Below are 21,608 nucleotides of genomic sequence, written 5' to 3'. Positions count from 1 at the left end.
GAGGATTTTCTTCACCTTTGGAACATACTTTTAAGAAACCCTTTGTAGCACTCCATGAAAGTGTGGGCAAGGATTAATTGTTTAAGATTGCACCAGCTTGTGGCTGTAGCAGCTATGCTTTTGTTTTTCAGCTGATCTAACCAGCTGATCAGAAATTCTTCCATCTGACCGATTTCAAAAGGATTAACAAGTTGCTGAAGTGAGCACTGTTTGGCTGACAGAGGAAAACCTTTGTCTGCCTATCCTTTGCAGGTCATCATAGGTGAAGCCACATGAAAACAAGTCTCTGACTTTGCAAATGAGAAGGGGAGTTATCTGTGAGCGATGGGATGATTTGGGTAAAAATTAAGAGGCTACTCACTGAAATCCTGTCTTTGACAGCAGATATTTGAGTTTACACAACCTCATTCATTTGCTGCACTTAGACATGTTTTTTTCTAGGCAGCTTGGTTATGTAGTTCCTGATGAGAATTCCAGCAGATGAGCCTCATGATAGGGATTGAGGAAAGAAATGGGAGAAATACTGAGTTTTCCTGACAGAGTCATTTCGTTTAGCAACATTGCATTTTCAAACCAATTCTGTCAGTGACAGAACTGGATTTTAAAGTCATTTTCATTTGAAATACCTTTTATCTTACCTTGGTTTTGTTTCTAACTTTCTGTTCAGTACCTGACATCTGACATTAATTCAGGTGATTTGACTTATGATCCTACTTCTGGAGCTACTCACGTTTACCTGAAATTTGATATTTTCCATCACTCCTCATCTAGTATTAAGAAGTTACTTGCATACATCTGCAAACATAGAAGTTACTTGTCTGTACTTGCAAACATATTTTGGTTGCACAATTACAGGTGGTCTCTGTGTATGAAAATTTGTTACCAGAAAGTGAAGCATATCCACAGTTGGAGGTATGGCCACTACCTTTACAGTTTAATATACTAAAATAATAAAATGATAAAAATGCTATAAAGATAAAAGGCAGAAATGTCATCCAATTGTAGCCTCCTGAGGAAATAAAGACACTGTCCTTCATCCTTGCTTTGTCCAAATTAATATTGGACATTCCAAGGGAGAGAAAGAAAAGGCACACATTGCATGACCATGATGTTGCTCTCACATAATCTCTACCTTTCTTTTCACATAGTAGTAAGACATAAGACATCTGGAAGACAACTATGAGTGCAGTAGCATGTGCTCCCTCCTTGATCTTCCAACAGAAATACTTTAACTTATTACAGTTTATTAAACTTTATTCTCTGGAGTTTAACTGGAAAGTGATGAACTAGATTAAACTGTTTTGAGAAAGGGTTTAATCACGGCCAGTATTCACCCAGTCCTGACAGAAGATCATAACCTACAGCATCTCTGAATTTATAGCTAAACAAATGCTACTGGTCATGGAATACACAGATGAAAATTCTTGGCCTACTGCCCACTTGTGTGTGTAAGACCTATAATTGAAACACTGAGGTTCATTGCATCTGTCAGAAAAGGTATAGTGATGCAGGGTTAGAAAAATATTTTCCATGCCTAATCCCTTAAAATCCTTCTCTGTGGTTTCTGCAGAGAACCTCTGTAAGAAGCATGATGTTAAAGCTGGGAAAATGCTGAGCCAGAAGCACAGAAAAGACTGAATAGTGAAAATAGCTTTACAAACACTGATGTTTAGGGAAGCAACTGAGAAATAATAACATAAAATTCAGGTTGCTGTGCATGTTCTTTCCACCCAGTATGCCATGTGCAGACTGCAACTCCACCAGAACTCTTCCAGCCTCACCTCCACATTTCTGTGGTATTATTAGGACTATTCCAGGTAGATATCACTGCCAGAGTGTCATGCAAGATGAAGGTCATACAAACGACTCTACCTTGATGTGGTGGTGAGAGAAAGTTCAGTTTTCCCTTCTCTCTGCTGGACTGACATGCCCAGACCTTATAAAAGCAAACAGGATAGGTCAGATTCTCATACCTGGATTATTTCAAGACAGACTGTGCCAGAGTGTATAAAAGTAGAAAGCCCAGCTCAGATTTGGATTTCAGTGTGAGTGCCACACATGCAAATCCCTACAAGCAAAAGAGAAGAGCCATCTTCCTGCAGAGTTTATCAGCGTATTTTTTCAGATCTGGAAGACATGTCTTAAACAGGCAGTATATTTTTGCTGTATCAGAACTGTATGTGATATAAACAGGCAGTATTTTTTTGCTGTGTCAGAACTGTATGTGATATTTAATAAATTCACCTTTTTTTTTTTTCCTTTTTTTTTTTTTTTTTTGCTTTCTACTCTTTTTGTAACAAATTGCCACAAGGAAAACCTTTTTTACCTTTTAGCTCCTTATGTCAGTTCTGAACCACAACAGGAGAACTATGGGATTTTGCAGGCAAGGTCCCAGGGTTTGAAATGCAGGCTGCTGAGTTCTGTATCTTCTGAAATGGAAGGACACATTACAAGTCTGCCTAAGGTTTGTCTAGATGTGCTACATTCTGCTTTTCATCAAATAAAGCAAATGTAGCTCAAGAACTCATCATGTGTAGAAACAAAATTGACCCAATATGCTTCTTGTTTTCCCTCAGCACATCTTCCAATGTAGATCTGGCTGTCCTTGGGGTTTCCATTCATGCCAACAATGTTTTCCACAGCATGGCATCCCAGTGAAGTGGAAGGCATATGGCAGTTCAGCTTTTTGTCTATGTCTTGCCACCATGGCATCCCTTAGTGCAAAGCACTGAGTGACCTGCCTTTCTTTCACTGCCTGGCATGTCAAAAAACATCTGCCCCTTCCATACTGTGTACTATCATATTCCTTTCTGTTACATTGTTTTCTTCCACAAGCTATTAAATATAGTGGAAGGTATTTTATATTTAGATTGGCCACAGGCACTGAGTAAATGCTTTTGCTGATTTACCAATGTGTTCATTGTGGGCACCTTCTGTGCTCTGGTGAAGCCCATTGCATGACATCACCCATGGGAAATAGCCCTCAGCACATTGGAGCCTGGAAAACTTAGCTTCAGGCAGGGCAATTCTTGAGTTACACCCTGCTGGCATAATTACTTCTGTGTGTCCCTTTGCAGTCAGCCATTCCTAGCTGTCACATTGGGCCCTCGAAACTGCTGGAAATTGGCATGTGAGGTGGAGCAGCACTTTGGCTGTTCTAGTTATGCCAAGGTGTTGGCCAAGCCAGTCCCAGCTGGCAGACCCTAAAGCTGCTCTAAGTCACTTTTCCATGCAGCATTTCTTTGTACTTGCTTTCTGTGCTCTGCACATCAGAGGTTTGGAAAACAGAAATAAATCACTGCAACATATCTGTGAATGCACTAGGTAACCCTGCTCTTCTCAAATGTTTAAAACTTTGGCCTTTTCTGAGTTATAAGGTCTTTTCCATGACAGAGCTATTGACTTTCCAGACAAAGCAATGTTATACAAGCTAGATGATGAAGTATTTTGGAGCCAACATCAGAAGAAAAAGGTAGCTCCTAAGGGATGTAAAAATACTTTTATTGTGATTTTTAATGGAGATGAAGCTATTACATTTTATTTTTGCTTTATGTTTGATGATGAAAACAGCAGGAAAAAAATACCACCACCACCAAGTCACTGTGATACATGATTCAGTGCCTGGGGCTGACTCCAAGCACCTACACGGTTGATCCCAGCATCTGTTACTTATGTGTAAGTCAGTGAGTAGAGGCCACAAAGTGCAGAAGCTGACAAAGAGCTCCTCCCCTGAATGCAGCAGGACCAGCTCACTGGAAAGCTAAAATATGACAACGTTTGTTGTAGGCATAGGGCTCCTTAACAGAGCAGACTGTGCAAATTCTCACATAGAGCAATGAACTGAAATACTGGGAAAAGTACTGATTTGCACCTTTTGCTTTGTCATACAAATCACATACCTTACCTCCATAAATGGCTCCAGTAAGCATTCCTTGTATAGATTAAGTTCATTAGAAGTCCCTCTGAGCCTTCAATAAACAAGCCCACTAAAGCTGCCCGTTTACAAAGACAGAAAATAAGCTGCTCCAATTAGAATTTCACAAGCTCACAAATGTTCCTTTCCAGAAAATGAGGTAGCTACCATTTCCAAAAGATCAATTTCTAGGCTTTCTGAATTAAAATTGCAACAGGTGTTAATTTTACATGTTTTGTTCTTGCAACAAACGTGACATTATCCATTTAATTGGTGACAGAGTAAAAGACCATATTTTCTTTGGTTTGGGAGTTATGAAAGTGAAAAAATACCATTTTCCAGCCCATTGTACCTACTGTTTTCTTAACTGAATTCTGCTTAGGGAAGATGTGAGGAAATACAGTTTTGAAGGACATTTGATAATGAGCATATCTTTGTTTCTTTAGAGATGGTAAGGGAAATATCTCTTACGATATCAGATAAGTTGCTAAGGTTTAGTTCCAGTCTGACATACCTTCCATACATAAAGATAGTATCTATGTCTCTATAAAAATCTTCTCAGATGCATGTTCCTAAGTGAGAGGTCTTGTCCTACCTGTTTCTCGAAGGAGGAATGTCCACTTATTATTAATCTCAGAGCCAGAAGAACTTACTAAACAAAGTCTATCTTTAGTTATTCATTAGCCTAGCTATGCAGTGAAGCTAGAAGGGGAACCTGTATCTTCCAGCTGGTTTGGGGATATAAAATATGACCAAATTAAGCTTAGGCTCTGTATATTACAGCTTCTCAACTTTTTCCCTGTACCTCACTTACAGAGCGGGTAGCAAACTCTCAAAGCTGCATATTTCCACCATACTTTCTAGTGATCATGGGTGCAAGGAGTATATGAGCAAGTTCACTGCAACTGTGTTGAAAATCCCCATGGTTCACGATGCTTCTTGGCTGATGCCCAGATCTTAGCCTGGGATATAGTTTAGCCGGAGATAAGTAGTTTGAGATAGCCTTTAGCATGAGGTAGATACAATTGCAGTAGTGATAGCATGGGCCAACAAAGACAAGGGAGACTTGCGGTGAAGCTGGCATTTAAAAGCTTTCAGTATTCAATGCAGGTGTAGGGACAATGCCAACTAACACAATCATACTGATCACTCTCTCCAACATTTGAAAAACAGCTGTTTTCCTGACCAAAATAACCACTGCTAAGTTACCTAACATGAGAAATGCATTTAGTGTAAAGCTCCCTGCACACAGGAGAATTGACCAGAGAACAAGTTGACCAAATAGCCAGGAGTGGTCTCATCTGGGTCTGACAGAAGCTAGCTTTGCATTACAGCATGGGTTTGAAGCCTGTGAGATACCCTTTCAGGCAGATGCAGTGTCTTGTGGAGCTGTTAAGCAGGAATATTTATGAGAGCAGTGAAGTTGGAGCTCTGAAGCCTGTCTGCCCTGGCAACTTGCCCAAAATCACCCTCACAGCCTCCTGCTGCCACCCTCTGCCTGCCCACCTTTCAAGGGAGGACACAAAGCTGCAGCTGTCTATAAAAAGCCCCCCAGGGAAGGAGAGAAGGAGGAGAGGAAGGAGGGAGGGAGGGAGAGGCCACTGCATCAACAAAGCCGGTGTGGAGGGTGAGGGTTGGGGTGTGCAGTGGCACCATGGCTCAGTCCGTGTGGGGCTACGACAGTGACAATGGTGAGTTGGGGCATGGGGCCAGTGGGACAAGGCTGAGACAGGGAGACACTTCTGTGCCTTTTCCCTGACAGGACCTGAGCACTGGCATGAGAACTATCCCTTGGCCAAGGGAGACAAGCAGTCACCCATTGAGATCAACAGCAAAGATGTGCAGCACGACTCTTCTCTTTCCCCTTGGCATGCCAGTTATGATCCCGGAGCAGCAAAATCCATCCTGAACAATGGACGCACCTGCCGGGTCGTCTTCGATGACACCTTTGATCGCTCAGGTTGGTTTTGGCTTGGCTTTTGGGGTTTGTTTGGAACTGAGGTCTGCAAAGCACTGGGACTCCAAATGCATCCTGTTGTAGCTAGCCTATGGAGGCTGTCAGGGAAAAGTCACTTGAGTACATAAAAAACGTCCCTCTTGGAGTTTACTCTGGTGGATCTAACCGTGTTTTGGTCCAGCAGAAGTAGGACAGGGAGGTTGTAGTTGCAGGGACACCCCTGAAATACATATTCAAATGGAAGCTACCTCCTTCAGTATGGACACTGCATCCTCAGTTCTTGTGTCAGAGGAGAGATTGTCATCCAAGGGGGTCTTGGTGTGCACTCTGAGACATTTTATAAACACAAAACTTGTGTGTTTCATCACTTAGAGGGTGTCAGAGCACTGAACCAGGCTGCTCTGAAAGGTTGTGCAGTCTGCATCTCTGGGAGCATTCAAAACCCACTTGCACATGTTCCTGGATGATTTCCTCTCGGTGAACCTGCTCTAGTAGGGGCACTGGAGTATATGATCTTCAGAGATGCCTTCCAACCCCAACCATTCTGTGATTCTGTGTTTCCATAGGCTACCATCTTGATGTGTACATGAAGTCTTAAGAGCTTCCACAGCCTGAAAAAGCTAAGAAAATAGCACTTCATAGCTTCAGGAAATCTATGAAATGGCTTTGCTATTTAATTGAGAACAGTCTCTAAGCCCAAAATCAAATTGTTCACATTATGATTCCACAGCTATATCAGGGCATAGCTCTGAGTTCAGATAGGAAGCAAGAGTCCCAATGAATAATAAATTCACAATACCACATAATATGAATATATCTCAAGAGCATAGATACCTCAAGAGATCTCAAGATCAGTCCTTTATCAAGAAGGAAAGCAATCTAATTGATGGAAAAAAGAGTTAATGTCCATTGTATTTTTCTGCATTGGCTTTGATGGCAATCGTATTGGGATTTTTTTCTTAGTAAACTATACAATTAATGAAATGTATCTGCAGCACACTGAAAGATTACTATCTCCCTTGTTGATCTTGAACTCCTTGTTTCCTTGGACTCCTTTATTTACCATTGCAGTTCCCTGTTGTTGTTGCACATCTTGCAGACAGAATCTAAACTATTTACGACCAGGACTATCTCTTTGTTATGTAGTTGTATGGTGCTTTACTACTTATTACTGCAGGCAAAACATAAACTGCAGTTTTGATATAACAGGGAATTCTTTCCCACAAGCACTGCATAAAAATCAATGTCATGACTCAAAGCATGGGAACTAAATTCATTACGAATCTTTCCACTTAGTGGTTCTGCTTCCTAAAGTCTGAAATGCTTAGACAGAAGCTGCTCAAGAAAGTGTCTGCCCAGGGAACTGAATTGGAGAGAGATCTAGCCAAACAGTGCAACCCTTTGTGCAGCCCTGTTCTGAATCATCTTCCTTCTATTCCCTCTCTACGTCTCCCCTCTCCATCAGATGATGGACATCTGGACACCCAGCATATACATTCACTCCCTGCTGTTGTTACTAACTTTCTGCAGGCTGCTGGATGGTAGTTTAGGGCTCAAGCCTTTCATAGGGAAGTGTCTGATTGAAGTCAAATACAATGCCTAACAGCTCTGTAAAACCATGTGAAAAATGACTTCATAAACATGACCTTCATCTGTGGGCTTCTGTGGTGGCAGCAGCTGAGGATGAGTAGCAGTCACAGAATCCATTTTTACTGGAAAAAAAATATCATGAAGATAGCTTTTTTTATTTTTTTAATCTAATCACATGAAAAATTTTGAATGTTAAAAAGATTTATTTTTATGCTATAGAGATCTGCATATGGTTATGAAGTGCCGTTTCCAAGTGCTTCACAATATCTGAGCTCTGGAAAGGGCCACTTGTAAGAAATGACTCCTAAATGAGTTTCCAGCTCTGATATCAATTTAGCTTGCAGATGTAGGTAGATCACATAAGTTCAGCTTCTGAATGTTTCTGCCTCCAACTGATTCCAGTATGAAATGGCAAGCAAATACTTGTGGGGATTTGGGCCTTAGAACTGATGCCTTATTTTTCCTGCAATGAAAACTGAAACAACAATACTGTTACTACTTCTATTATGTGACAAATATTTTCTTCTACATAAGGCTTACTCAATACTCTGTTGATTTTATTATGATAATTTATTTATGTCTGAATAAACTCAAAAAATAAGAGGAACTGCATACCTAAAACTCAGAAGAGTGCTTTGTTTCTGCCCCCTCCCACCCCTAATGGCTGTGACACCTACCAAACCAAAAGGAGAAACTGCAAAGTTAAACCTCTTACTGTGTGTAGGTATTCCAACACATATGATATCAAGAATTAATCTTAGACCATTGGGCACAAGGGGATTTAAATATTACTTCAACGTTAACTTTGAACTTCAAAGCTATTGGTAGAAGTTCAAACTTGAATGCTATTTAAACAAGGCCTTCTGGCACTGCATTTGTGAACTGCATTATCAGCTTTCTGTGTAAGGAAACACGTCTCATTCCTGCCTTAGGTAATGAATGAAAAATGTATTTGAGAGCTTGCCCTCTAAGCAGTCCCTCTTTAAAGGAATCCCCAAAGTGAAAGAGCAGGTGTGATGTTTTGGAAGTCAGAAATTATATAAACTGTCAGATCAATGCATGGTCAGCATTAGTTGGCAAACATCAGAAATAACAGCTGCTTAATTTGTTTAATTGGTGGCAATGTTGAATGTGGACTATTTAGCTTTGCTTTCTCAAGAACACTTTTCTAACCCATTTGACCTAAACTTTTTCTCTTCCCTCCCTTTCAAGAAAGATTTATTTTTTTTTCCCCAGAAGCAGCAAACCATGCTGTAACCACTGTTCAGTTGTCTGAACTGCAAAAGGTCTGCCAGTCATGGACTAGAGACATGCCTCAAAGCACCTTTAGGTGAATTTCACAGTCCTTTCCTCAACCATTTCACTACAGACCATTTTCTTGACCAGAATTAGCTGGGAATACCTTCCTCCTCTCTCCACATCAGAAACTATAGTGCATCCACTTGACAAAAGAAAAGGGTCATACTCTGCTTCTGGGGTGTGACCCTCTGTTTGACTCACAGCAGCTTCCACAGTGTTCACATCTAACAGGACGTGTCCTGAATGGTAACAGAATTCAGCCCCAGTCTTGGAAATCAGTTGAGTGTTGTGAGCCCCACTGTAACCATCTGGATTTACAAAAGGTGCTCCAGGCTTTTCAAGTAGAGGTGCCCTTTCGGTGAACACGTGTTCTGTAGGCTGCTGGTGATGCAGATTATCCATTGCAGTGCTGAGAGGTGGGCCACTCACTGAAGCCTACCGGCTGCGCCAGCTTCACCTGCACTGGGGTTCTTCTGACGACCATGGCTCTGAGCATGTGATAGATGGGGTGAAATACGCAGCAGAGGTAGGAGCTATTTGAAATAGTAGTAGTCAGTACTAACTGGAATTTGACTTGCTGTGCATCTGAACCGATTAACCATTCCCTGTTTTGCAAGTATTTATGCTTTTGGTTTGTTTGTTTGTTTTTTCCAAAGATCTGACCACAAAACTTGTGACTGTTTGTCAGCATGCTGTAGCAGAAGTTGCATCTGCCAGCAAATGTATCTTTGCATGTATATGCTAACACGGGATTTGTTTCTTCAAACAAGAGATTTTGCTGATATTTTAGAATGGTTTACAAAATATTTGAGAGCAAGCAAGCTGTTATTGCCAAATAGGGAGATCTGCTTTCTGATGAGGTGGTGGGGTTGGGTTTTTTTTTGGCTTTGAGCTAATTCTGGTATAGCTTGAATTGTTTAGTTCCAGAAAGCATTAATAATGAAAAGAAAAATGCACCAAAAGCACACTTGATAAAGTGAAAATCAAAATTAAAACCACCTTAAAACTGATTCAGAGTGGTAAAGAGTGTCTTCCAGCTTCTAAACATATACTTTAAATCTCTACTTATTTTCAGGAATTGTGGTAAACAGACATTTGGAGGTTTTTTTAACCTAAAGTAGTATGTTATTGTTGTCCAAATTTGCTAAAATTAATGTCTGCTTTAGGCCCTGAAGTCTTCTTTGGGTAATAAATGTAAGCGAGTTCACTACCAATCCTAGTGAATTGCTAGCAAATATTTCCTCCTTCCTCTTATCTGAGAATAGGCTCAAAATCTATGCCTATGCCCACAGTGTTTTCCTGCCTCTTACTTGTTCCCCTAAGGTACAGAGCTTACAGAGGCTGTGCCCACCTAGCAGAGGAGAGAATTCAGGCAGATATTGTGTACAAACATTGCAGAGAAAACTGTGGGTGGTGGTTTTGGTCAGGGTTTTTTTTTGCCTCATTCCTTAGCCACAGCCAAACTGGGGTGGTGTTCTACTTTCTGTGGTTACCTAAACAGCTTCCTCAAGCTATTTCTTGGTTAATTCATGCACAGACCTTTTACTTTGCTTTTGCTTGCAGTAGTCAGATATTTACTGACAGAAGAGGAAAGCCTGTCAATCATATGCTGGAATGCAACCAAAGATATATGGCTGCTCCAGCTTTATGCTTGGCAGTGATATCCTTATTCTGAAGAGAAAAGAAACAGAGACAAATGAATTCATTTATAAGCAGGACAAACTATTTCATTGTTATTTTAAATAATGGTCACTGTGCTTATGAGAAAAAGATGTTTAGGATTTGCACTCAAAAATATGCACCAGAATTTTTTGTATGGCATGATGTTCTGGACACTACTTATTTTTGGGTTTCCACACTGTTGGCTGCAACATTTATAGCTATATGCAGGAGCCAAAGATTTTCTGGAAGGAGATGTGAAAACTTGAAATACATCTTGAAAATACAGCACTGCTGAAAGTAGAAATGAGAGAGAAATGTCAGGTTACTATCTCCACTCCTTTCCAGTACAACGTGCTGAGAGCAGGAAGAGGTACAAACCAATTACATAAGTACTACCTACAACCCAGAGTAGATCCTTGAGCTATTATCTGCATAACCTGACAATCTAAAAGTCTGCTTGAGATGAAGTGCATGTCAGGAGGCGCTTTATGCACTGCATGTGTGCACATCATGTGCTTGGGTTAAACTGTTTGTAGTTAAATTGGCTGATTAACTTTTAAACGTATCGTGTGGTAAACTCAATTTTCTTTCTTTCATGCTCCAATTAAATGCAAAGAGATGCATTAGAGAAAGTGTGAGTGTATGGAAGCATGGGAACAGGAATAGGAAACATCTATGCCCCTTCCTTTCTGTGTATTGGAAACTTTCCTTAACATAATGTAAGTCTTGTAAGATTGTGCTCCTGGCAATTTCTTGACTTTTTAACTGAGGTTTCATTGACTTCCAGTTACACATGGTGCACTGGAATCCAAAACATGGCAATTTTGCAGGAGCTTTGAAACAACCTGATGGTGTGGCTGTTGTGGGCATTTTCCTGAAGGTAAGTGGCAAATACCCAGTCTTTATAATTTTCTGTATGTTTCACCTTTCTCTAAGGGCAGGGGGGAAAGCTCTGTTGTTTCTTGCTGCACTGTATTATTTTACAGGAAAACATTCAAAGTGGTGCCCAGACTGATGACACATATGTTGCTGGGCCTTTCAGATATGCGCTAACCTGTTCAGAGCTGACTTCTGACACCGTTTGTGACACTAGTGGCATATATATCATGGGTAGTATTGAAAAAGAGACACACAACTTCAAGCCTGGGACACTAGCTGATTTTTTCCCCCTAGTAGATAGCCAGCTCTTTTTCAGATGACCAGGTCACAGAATCATAGAATGGCTTAGGTCATAAGGGACCTTAGGGATGCATCTTCTCCAGCCTCCCTGATATGGGATGCCTCTCAATTAGACTTGGTGGCTCAAGGTCCTTTGTTTGATAACAGGTATTGTATCTGCCTGTCAGCAAGGTTATGTTGACTGATTACCTTCCTTGAACATTTTCACCTTGAAATAAAGGAGCCTTATAACCCCGTAATACTGTACTGGTATTTTTCAATTGATTTTGAAATGCATTTAACAGAAAGAATGCAATCCCAGTATCAAATCTGCATCTGATCTAGGACACTGTGAAACACTAACAGGCAGACAATCTAAAAGTGATAAATTATGCAGACTTCAGCTATATGGCTGCCATTTCATGTGCAGGTCCTCACTTCAGCTTTAGCACAGCATCAGGAACATCTTTTATTGTTTTATCTAATGAACTGTGTTCATACAAGCAATAGCAAGTCGATGTGGTTAATTTTGCCACCGTGTCCCTGGACAGGCCAAATCCAATGTCATTCTTACTCTGTTATACTGTGAGGCAGCCTGACTTTTTTTGTGTGGTTAAACTGAAGGTCAGCACCTGTCCAGTTTCTCCCATATGACTATGTCTTTCAAATTTTCTTCCTTTGTCATTTCTTTTGGTCTAAAGCTTCATCTTGTAAGACAAGAATTACCAAGTATAGCATTATGTTCCCATTAATCATGCTAAGGTCAGCTAAAAGATCTAAAAAGTAAGCAGTGTCACTGTATCTTCTCTGTTTCCTTCATGCCCCATGGCACAGGAGCCATTGTTTTGCTCTGGGTTTGTCAAGTTCCATGACTGTTTTTTTAGGCTTTTTTATATTGCTAAAGCAGATTGAATTATCTCTTGAAGAACTCAATTTAAAGCATTTTGGAACAAGATATGGCAATAACAGCATGTCTTTACTTCTCTGGGATGCAAAGCCATCACAAAGCTTTTGGAATGGCTGAATATCATGACCAAAAGCAATAAAGTGACCTCATGGCTTGAAGAGGTCATGACATAAACCTCTTTGGCTGCATAAGTGCTGTAGAATGTTTGAAGTGTCTGCAGGAACTCCAGCTCTTCAGACCATCAACACTGCTGAGTGCGCATAGGTCTCACAGTGGTTATGGGTTCCTTCCAAACCAGGAGGAAAGGCTAGGCCCTGGGAGGCACTGATGACACTCCTCAGACAGTGGGAGATACCTTACAGAGTCTGTAAGCCTGTTACTTGAGCCTGCTGTTTCAGAGGTTCTTTCAACACAGAGTTTTGTGTCAGTCTACCTGATGTCCTGAGACAGATGAACCTGTTGAGATGTACTGACTGTCTTTCACATACTGTGGACCATGATGAAAAAACACAGCACTTGTGCTCTGCATTACAGGTTGGAAAAACTCCCAAAGCAGAGATGAAGAGAATTCTTGAAGAAATCGATAACATTAAGACCAAGGTATCAGAACATTTTTTTCTGTTATAAAGTAGTTGAATAGCAGCAGAAGCAGAAACCAAAAGTTCAGATTCACTCCTTTTGCCATCATTCTGATACCCAGTGCTAGCACAGGAGTGATACACTGGGCTGTGGAGCAGGACATTGTCTTTTACTTAAGCAAACATATAGCTATCACTACTACATTCTGATAATAACTGTTCTGTTGTAGAGGATATTGTATCAATCCTTGCAAGCACAATTGATAGTCTTTGTGATACTACTCTGTAAAAATAAGTTAATGGGCAAATATCAAGAAGAAATGAAAAGCCTTTTTAATTTGAGGACAGCAGTGGCCAAAACAAATGCAGAAAGCCAGTAATTTTGTTAGCCTGAAATGAGAAAAAACTAATGGGAATAATGGAGCAAGCTCTCAGTCAGAGTAAGGGAGGCTGAAAACATTGTTAGCTTTAAGATGGAACTGAATTCATTTATAGAGGTGATTACCAGATTCACCAGTTCCAGGTTCTTTCTAGGATACTAGGACAAATAGCACTGCAAACCTATACTAAAGTGCTCTCCAGCTTAATCAATGATCCAAGGACTGAAGTCCATACCTACTGCATAGATATCACTGCAGAAGGGAGTGCTTTGCAAAGAACTGTGATTCTGTGTCTATTGGTATTTAACAATATCATATAACGTAAGCCTAACCTCCAGGTACACTTTAGCAGTTCTTCCTCATGATAAACTTTATGATTCTAATGATGCTAATAGAAAAGTCACATTTTTATTTCACACTGAGCATACCACCAGATTACCAGGACTGAATTTGATGGTTTTAATAAGCATTTTCTCCCAAATTTAGCTGAATTTTTTGCATTTAATTTATGTCTGTATGTAGTGCCATTGGTGTGCAGGGTCTGAGCACAAAAGCTGGTTGCACATCACTCAGAGTCTTTGGCTTTTTTCCCTAACCTTTTCTTTTAGTTCTTTATGCCCAGGGAACTGCATATCTGTTACATTCTATCTGAGACTTCCTAACTGGAGATTTTATGACTTCTAACAGCATACAGATCTTATTCTCTGTAGTAGTTCTGGAAATAGCAACAGCTGAAGAAAAGCAGAGAAAGATAGATGCAAATGCAAACAACCACATTGTGCATTTGATCTTGTATGCCTATTTCCTTTTCTGTCATCACATACATTTTATCAAGATAACTTATTTCTCAGGGAAGATTAATGGGTGGTGACACCGGTACATTTATTGCACATGCAACTACAGTTGCTGTGAGGCATTGCAGGCAGAGGAGTTTCTTGGTCACTGTACTGGAAAAGCACAATTTTTGGGTGAAGTTAATTGCAAACTCATGACAAATTTACAGAACACTTTACTCAGGAAGACATATTTTTGAGTCTATTTCCTTAAGGAAATACTTAAGGTGAAACTTCTTTACTGTGAGGGTGCTGGAACACTGCTCAGAGAAGTTGTGGAGTCTCCTTCTCTGGAGGTTTTCAAAACTCACCTGAATGTGTTCCTGCGTGGCTTGCCCTAAGTGATCCTGCTGTGGCAATGGAGTTTGGACAACCCCTACTGTTCAGTAATGCTGTGATTCTGTGGAGTCTTGATGTTATTCTTTCCACCTATAATTTGTGCAAGGACGTGTGAAAAAAAAATTCATCTCCTCCCATTGCCCTTTGTAGGATAATACTCTGTTACCATCTAAAGAAGATTCTCCATAATAGAAGGAATTAAGAATCATAGATTTCACTTTCCAGAACTGCATTCTAAATACCAGTAGAGAACTGAACTCTCTTGCTTATTCTTGTTGCCCTGAGGGGACAAAGTATTTTGATCACAGCCCTTTGGAGATATTACTCTTGAGTATCCTATTCAGTGGAAAAGAAAAACTTAGCAGGAAATATTGCCTGGTGCCTGCTGTGCTCCCTTGCCTGGTGATAATCACCTTCAGTTCTAAGATATTCAGGATCCAGCAAAAAGATTGAGAGTGTCACCATGACAATACAACTTTGGGAGAGCAGAGATGAAGATTCAAATTCCTTCAGGTAAAAGAGAAGACTGTAATGAATCTGTGACAAATGCCTGGCCAGTGCTCTGTTGGATCAAAAGGATGCCAGGAGCTGCAGTGCCACAGCCTTCAGCTTTTGGCCCAAGTGACACAAAATAAACCAAGATTTTGATAATTCCTGAATAGAAAAATGTAACAATTAATTTTCTTTGGTCTTGAACATTTCCACTTCTAATTATTTTTTTTTAATGTATTAATAGAATCAAAATGTCAGTTGTTATTAACTGCAGGATAAATGCTTGACAGGAAGAAAATGAAGTTGATCTCTTGTGTGAATCTTGATATTTAATAATTTTCTTTACAATAACATAGATACTGATGTTTTCTTTTGTTTCTCTAAGGGCAAAGAGGCTCCATTTCATCACTTTGATCCTTCAATTCTTTTCCCCAAATCTCGAGACTACTGGACCTACCATGGTTCATTCACTACACCGCCCTGTGAGGAGTGCATCACTTGGATTCTCCTGAAGGAGCCAATTGAAGTCAGCTCAGACCAGGTAAACTCCAGCAAGTTCTGCCATCCCTTTACCAGTCTTCAAAAGTGTTTCAGTATGTCAGTGACTTGCAAGCCCTCTGTTGCCTTGAACCTTTTATAAGGGAAATTTTAGTTAAGGATTGTGATAAATTGCCTGCAGAATGGACTGTTGAAATGGACTTTAAAACTTCCCTTGAGAATCAGACTCTTTTCCTAGACACCTCCTGGAAAAGCTTCAGCAGGAAAGAGGATCCTAAAAACCTGTGTAGGCAGAAGTGCCCCCAAGCGACAAAATTCAGCCATCACACCAGCCTCAGTTCCTCTGTGCTTCAGCATTAAGTGGCAAGTGAGACTAACATTTAGCTGATTTCCCAGTTTAAGAAATTGCTGGTCCAGATCTCGACATCCTAAAAACTGTCAGTGAGAAGGATCAAAGCAGCTGAAACCTGCAAACCTGAATGTTGATGCAAATTTATGTACTATCTGTATTCATACAGCTCAAATGTGCATTTACACAGGAAAAAGGTCACAGAGTCAGTCTGGATAAGGAGACCTTCTTTTTAGTTCTTGTATTAAAACTTTTGGATGTTGATACTATTTTCTGCTTCAGTAGTACAAGTCAGTGTGCAGCATTTTTACTGATTTGGCTGTTTTCAGAAGAGATTTGTTTTGTATTTTGACAAAAGGATAACAATTTTAGTTAATTTGGAGAATGAGGGCTAAGTGCTGAATTCATGACTAAAGGTAATAATCCAGCTGGCATACATTCCCCTGCCTTATAGAACAAAATATAAACTTCTGCAGACCAGCAGATAGAAAAATCTATCAGACTACCTTGCACAGGTTGTATTTTCACAAGTGATTGACTACAGTCCAGCCCCAGCAGGGTCATGGCAGGCCTCTGCTCTTTCTTCACATTGTGAGAGTAGGTCAGGAAAAAAATCCCAAAGAAGCTCAGGCAAGGGTCAGATGATGCATTGTTCTGTCGATAAAGAGTGCAAAGATCCACAGAAACATTGATAACTGTTGGGCTCCAGTGATCTCTGCTAATAATGTATCCAAATAGAGTATTGTGTCCAGCTCAGGAGCCCCCAAGGCAAGAAGAACATGGAACTGTTAGAGTGGGTCCAGAGAAGGGCCAGGAAGATGATCAGAGGACTGGAGCACCTCTCCGACAAAGACAGGCTGAGAGTTGGGGCTGTTAAGCCTGAAGAAGAGAAGGCTCTGGGTTACAACAGCTTTCCATTATTTGAAGGGGTCTACAGGAGAGATGGACTTTTCACTGGAGTGACAGGATGGAGGGCTAATAGCTTTGAATTGGAAGAATCTAGATTTAGATTGAATATGAGGAAGAGATTGGTGAGGCAACCCAGAGAAGGCTGCCCAGAGAAGCAGTGCAGGTTCCAAGCTTGGAAGTGTTCAAAGGATGGGGCCCTGAGCAACCCAGTCTAGTAGTTGTCCCTGCCCATGGCAGCGGGGCTGGAACTAGGTGATCTTTAAAGTCCCTTCCAACTCAAACCATTCTGTGATTCCATGAGTCATTTCTACCAGTATGCTTCTCATTGTATAAGAAAACTTCTCTGCTTCAGAGTTTGTTCAGGGTCCACACTGCTTCTGGGAGAATTCACATGGACACTTTAATTTTCCCTCCTTGCAGATGGCGAAGCTCCGCAGCCTTTCCAAGAACGCCGAGAATGAACCTGTGCACCCACTGGTTGATAACTGGCGCCCACCTCAGCCTGTGAAGGGCAGGATAGTGAGAGCCTCATTCAAGTGAAGTTTCAGGACTCACTCTAATGAACCTGAGTGAGAACATCCCTGCATTGCAAATTGTAATTAGTTTTTGCTGTCTGCTGCTTTTCATCTGGATATGTGTTTCTCAGCTTGAAATTCTGAGTGGTGAAACTGAATATGATTTTGAAAGCAGGCAAAGTGTATGCCAATGCTAACCTTAATCAGGAAATGTGAGGTAAAGGTGATTCCTGACCACAAATGCCTTGGCTTTGGCTTCTCTGCCATGTGTTCTTGGGGGGAAAAAAGAGAACAAAGAAAAAAAACCAAGGCTCAGTTGCAATATTTAAAATTAGTTTCAAAGGAAATGTAGAAAAGGCAGAAAAAAATGAATCAGTAGTCCAGGAAAGCAGAAATAACAGTAGATCAATGGTACATGAACAGGAGGTAAAATGCCTGCTCCTAGAGCATCTCTAGTAGTGATCTTCCACAGACTTCCCACCTCCAGTGCCAACTTCCAAAGGATAAGTTCCTCTTTAACATACTAGTTTTTTTCCTTCCCTCCCTTGCTCATAGTTTGCTATCCAAGGTTAGATTCACATTCTGGGGACACAATGAGGCATATTCAGCTTCTGTAGCTGAAGAAGAAAAGACACCTTGCTGTCATTTCAGCATTTGCTGTCTTTGCTGTGTCCTCCTGCTGCCCATTCATTTTTTCCTCTTTCACTGCTGCTGTCACTTCATCTATCCAGCTGTAGAGTGCTGCTGGTATCATGTTGCCTCATATTCAGTATAGCACCTTTAGTACTGATGAGAGGGAAGTGCCTTTCTTCTGCTGCTCTATCTTACCTATGCCTGGCTGGCTTTTAACTTCTGACATTTTTGTCTGCATGATTTCACCTATTAGAGATGGTGTTGCTTATGGACAGGGTCCTTGTGGATGACTTGTGTGTCATTTGTTTTATCCACTACTGAAAAATCCAGGTTAACTCACCTAATTGTTTGCTTATTGTGACTCTGTGTAGGTGGAGACTCATAAGTGGAGCCTGTTTAGCTCTTACTTTCTGTGTAGACACATCAGCTGCACACATGATCTGAGTGAGGAATCACTGGCAGACAGGAACTTATAATCAGCGTAACACAAGCACTACCTAAACAGAACCCACGTGCAGATTATGTGAGTAAAGCAGGGAAGGGATGAATGTGCAACATTGCACAAATTCTACTGCTGTTGCCAGCACAATTCATTGAGAATTCAGGAATTAAACTAAGAGCAGAGTTTGATCTTTTGTTTTCACTGAGAAATGTTCAAAGAATTGCTGAATTCCCATGGAGAATTAATATCTCAGTTTATTAGAAGTGTCTTTTGCTTAGTACAAAGCAGTTTCATCTAAAAAAAACCACAAGATCATGTCATCATAAACTAAAGTTTTGATCAAATGCTGTTTACAAATATTTTGGCAGTGGCTTAACCTTATCAGAAGATCAGCTTTTCATATTACAAGTGCAGCACTTGCAGCAGTAGTGATTTCAAGAGTCCCTTAGAGCTCCTCTAAACTTCTGAATCTGTACATCTTCTCAATACAAAAATGTTTCTACTGGAAGCTCACAAGCAACATTTTTTCTGCTGTACTGTGTCTTACAATTTCTTCTCAGTTGATGATGTTGCTGTTAAGAACATTTCAGAACAAGTAACTGATGCAAGAGTTTGAACCTTTCTACTTTAAAAGCCATTGACTGTGATGTTTTATTCTCTTGTTAATGGGGCAATGATACAAGATGAGTTGCCTGCACTTAACAGCTTTTGTGTCTTCAGAGAACCAATAAATCAACTTCCATAAAAGAAAAGATTTGTGGTTTTATTTCTAATGCTGAGTGGTGATTGCAAGTAACAAGAACCGAGGAGAAAACCTTGCTACTCTTTTCTCCAATGCATATGCTTGTAATAGAAAGGTGGAATCATCTTTTGAGCTGTTGGAGTTTAGTTTATTATGTCATCCTAGTTCCAGGTATTTGATCAAACAGATCCTCAAAAATAGGAGACGTCAGAACAGTGTCACTTGTTCTCTGTTTTCAGGTACAAAAAGAAGTGTTTCTTGCCTGGACACAAACATTCCCTTACATCTCCTCAAAACTCATGCATTCAGGTCTGATCTTGAGTATCACTAAGAGAGATGAATTTTGGATTCTTACAGGAAGCACATAGATCCCTTAGCTGCAGTGTTAGATCATTCCAAAATGTCCTCATTCGTTTATATTTTTTAAATACACAGGCTAAACTTGTTAAAGTGAAATAGTGTCTTAATTACTCACAGAATCAGACACTGAGTAGACTTTATTTGCGTATTTCCCCTGCTGCTTTTGAAAGGCAGAATAGGTGGAAGTTTTAACAGCTACTCATAGAGCAGTTTTGTTTCCAACAGCAAATGTGTGCTTTGTATGTGGGCACAAAAGAAAATAAAGTCCAAAATTTATATTCTTCCATCATGCACTTCATAGAAGCACAGAATGCACTGGGTTGGGGAGGGACTTCTAGAGATCATCTAGTCCAAACCCCCTGCAGTAAGCAGGGACATCCTCAACTACATCAGGTTGCTCAGAGTCCCATCAAGCTACTTGCTGCAATTCCATTCTGTCTTCAAACACAAAAGCACCAACCTCACTGCAAACATGCTTTACACTTTCATTCTTCTCTAGAAGAATAAAGCACACACAGTTCTGTTCCACTTATTTTTTTCTCTTTGATGGAGAGTACCGCTAAGTATTGACCACTGTGGTAACAAACCAAGAATATGTTGTGTGGACTCTAACCACACTGCCTCATCTACAAGAGAGAAAAAGAATATCAATGTGAATGAAGAGCAATTGACAGAAATATTCAGATGAGAATGAATACTATCATTATGTGAGACAGTAAATTAAGGAGAAGAGTAGAGCAAACTTCACCCAGTTCGAAGTTGTGTCTACTTCAGAAAACTTTTGACACAGTAGATTGCAACACTTCTGTGAAGAACTCTGTTTAATAAGCTCTCCCTGGATATGGAATCCTGCCTTTCTAGGGGAAAATCCAACAGGAAGATTGGAAGTTATGATGGCATCAGCTATGCAAAAGTGGTTGCACTACTGAACCATACCTAGATTCCACACAAGCACACACAGAGAATACTGTCTGTTCTGAAAGTCTCACTGACTGTGCCACCAATTCTTTGAGGCATAGTTTCATGCTAATGCATGCTTTTGCAGTTCTGTCATGCCATTGGTAAGCAGAACATGTTGTAGGTCTCAGGAAAAAAATATCCTTTTGGAGAATTTCAGTGGCACACTCTCACTCTTCTACTGTTGCTAGTATCTTGCAAAAGATCTGTCAGAAAGCTTGCTGAAGGACTCAAAAATGCTTCCTGGGGTTAGATCAGCTTGCTGGGCTAGACCAGCAAGACCATGGGTCAGTTCTCTCAGACCTGTATGATGGTGAACACAAAGCTTTACTAGATTTACTTTTTTAATTCTTCCAATTCATCCCAGTATTTTCTTTTTTACTGACAATGCATGCTGCCTTTGTCCCACAGACAATGAAAACATCCTTACTGACAACTGAAGACTGAGAGGGGATTTAATAAATGTTTATAAATATCTGAGGGCTGGGTGTCAAGAGGGAGGGGACAGGCTCTGTTGCACCCTGTGACAGGACAAGGGAGAATGGATATAAACTACAACACAAGAGGTTCCACCTTCCTCACTGTGAAGGTCACAGAACACTGGAACAGGTTCCCAAGAGGGGTTGTGAAGTCTTCTTCTCTGGATACTGTCAAGACCCATCTGGATGCATTCCTGTGCAACCTGTGCTAGATTCTATGGTCCTTGTCTGGCAGGGGGGTTAGACTTGATGATCTCTGGAGGTTCCCTTCCAACCCCTAACATCCTGTGAAGAAGGTCCTTTCTGGGTTTGTAATGTTCATGTTTGTCATGGGTTGAATCTGCAGCTGTTATTGATACCATACTGCAGTCATTGATACCATGCTGCAGTCATGCCAACTTCAAAAAGTACTGTCTGAAGTATTATGGGGCTTGAAGTTCAGACTGTAACATGGGAGGCTTCCTGCTCTGGCTGCCGCTTCTGGGTTCTTGAGTGTTGGCTCTTCTGCAGGGAGTGGCAGTGGGGTAATATGCTGGTTTTCTTTTATGCTGTTTTCCCCGTTTATTTCACTGTGCTGCTTCTGCAAATAGGCTAAGATAAGGTAATCATGCATTGT

The 21,608-nt window shown here is 40.6% G+C and overlaps 1 protein-coding gene across 1 annotated transcript; it reads left to right on the top strand.

The window, feature by feature from the left end:
* Nucleotides 1-5,567: 5,567 nt before the first annotated feature.
* Nucleotides 5,568-17,557, top strand: LOC104309197 (carbonic anhydrase 3). The gene is made up of 7 exons (XM_009910487.2): nt 5,568-5,604; nt 5,676-5,873; nt 9,167-9,285; nt 11,209-11,301; nt 13,021-13,086; nt 15,494-15,649; nt 17,285-17,557. Exons 1-7 carry the CDS (start codon nt 5,568-5,570, stop codon nt 17,402-17,404), a joined length of 789 nt encoding a protein of 262 aa, XP_009908789.2. The 3' UTR covers nt 17,405-17,557.
* The last annotated feature ends 4,051 nt before the right edge of the window (nt 17,558-21,608 follow it).

The sequence above is a fragment of the Dryobates pubescens genome, chromosome 14, assembly GCF_014839835.1.
Source record: "Dryobates pubescens isolate bDryPub1 chromosome 14, bDryPub1.pri, whole genome shotgun sequence".
Taxonomy (NCBI): domain Eukaryota; kingdom Metazoa; phylum Chordata; class Aves; order Piciformes; family Picidae; genus Dryobates; species Dryobates pubescens.
Note: the sequence above shows the minus strand (reverse complement) of the source record. Positions and strands in the feature narration are given on the sequence as shown.